The sequence below is a fragment of the Cavia porcellus genome, unplaced genomic scaffold (genome assembly GCF_034190915.1).
Source record: "Cavia porcellus strain 051 isolate PalLab524CR breed Dunkin Hartley unplaced genomic scaffold, mCavPor4.1 scaffold_26, whole genome shotgun sequence".
NCBI classification, from domain to species: domain Eukaryota; kingdom Metazoa; phylum Chordata; class Mammalia; order Rodentia; family Caviidae; genus Cavia; species Cavia porcellus.
The window spans coordinates 22570156-22571597 of record NW_026947509.1 but is presented as its reverse complement, the minus strand read 5'-3'; the positions used below and the strand labels follow the sequence as shown (position 1 = coordinate 22571597).

Here is a 1442-nt window from a genome sequence, read left to right as displayed (position 1 = left end):
CACACTAGAGAACAAACACAACACTGGTACCCTCAGAAATTCTGCAAAAGAACATATGTGGTAGAAAAATATGTCCTTCACAGAAAAAAAGGATTTCTGCACCCCAAACTGTGATGCTCATGCATTTTACCTGGAAGTTGCAGGTTATCCTCAGATCCTCAGAACATCCTGACTCCTGATGCCAAGCTCCTCTGAGCAGACATCACGGGCAGAGGTCAGAGGAGCCATGGGGAACCGCACCACAGTCACAGAGATTGTCTTGCTGGGCCTCTCAGATGCCTGTGAGCTGCAGATGCTCATCTTCCTGGGGCTGCTCCTCACCTACCTCCTCACGCTGCTGGGGAACCTCCTCATCATAGTCATCACGCTCTTGGACAGTCGCCTCCACACCCCCATGTACTACTTCCTCCGCAACTTTGCTGTCCTGGAGATCTGGTTCACCTCAGTCATCTTCCCCAAGATGCTGACCAACATCCTCACGGGCCACAGGACCATCTCCCTACCAGCTTGTTTACTCCAGGATTTCCTCTATTTCTTCCTAGGCACAACAGAGTTCTTCCTATTGGCTGTGATGTCCTTTGACAGGTATGTGGCCATCTGCAACCCCTTGCGTTATGCCACCATCATGAGCAAAAGGCTGTGTGTCCAGCTGGTGCTCTCTGCATGGATGACAGGATTGCTCCTCATCTTGGTTCCAACATTCATCGTATGTCAGCAGCCCTTCTGTGGCCCTAATATCATCAACCATTTCTTCTGTGACAGCTTTCCACTCCTGGAGCTCATATGTGCAGATACAAGTCTGATAGAGCTTCTGGGTTTTGTTACAGCCAACTGCATCCTCCTGGGCACTCTGGCTGTCACGGCCACCTGTTACGGCCACATCCTCCACACCATCCTGCACATCCCCTCAGCCAAGGAGAGGCAGAAAGCCTTCTCCACCTGCTCCTCCCACATCACTGTGGTGTCTCTCTTCTATGGCAGCTGCATCTTCATGTACATCCGGTCAGGCAAGGGTGGGCAGGGGGAAGACCAGAATAAGGTGGTGGCGCTACTCAACACTGTGGTGACCCCAGTGCTCAACCCCTTCATCTACACCCTGAGGAACAAACAGGTGAAGCAGGCCTTCAGGGAGCAAATGAGCAAGGTCTTCTCTTAAACCTGTGGCAGTAAAAGGTTGACGTTGATATTCCAGACAAACTAAGAGAATATTAATCCTTAATGCAACTGTGACCTTTTCTTTGATTTTTCTGTTGTCTGGTGACTATACCACTCAGCATAAACTCCAACGCAGGTGCATACAGCCTGAGACCCTCGGGTTGCACGCAGCCATGGACAGCTAGTACTGTGGCTCTGATACATCATAAATGTTTCACAGTGAAACTGAAATTCCTAGTGATAGTTTCCGTGACTCAACTGCAGGGAGTTCCAGCACAGCCCGTGTG

The 1442-nt window shown here is 50.3% G+C and overlaps 1 protein-coding gene across 1 annotated transcript; it reads left to right on the top strand.

The window, feature by feature from the left end:
- The first annotated feature begins 226 nt into the window (after positions 1 to 226).
- On the top strand, positions 227 to 1156 carry LOC100719712 (olfactory receptor 6E1-like). Its single transcript, XM_003474309.1, has one exon. It carries the CDS (start codon positions 227 to 229, stop codon positions 1154 to 1156), a length of 930 nt encoding a protein of 309 aa, XP_003474357.1.
- Positions 1157 to 1442: the final 286 nt, after the last annotated feature.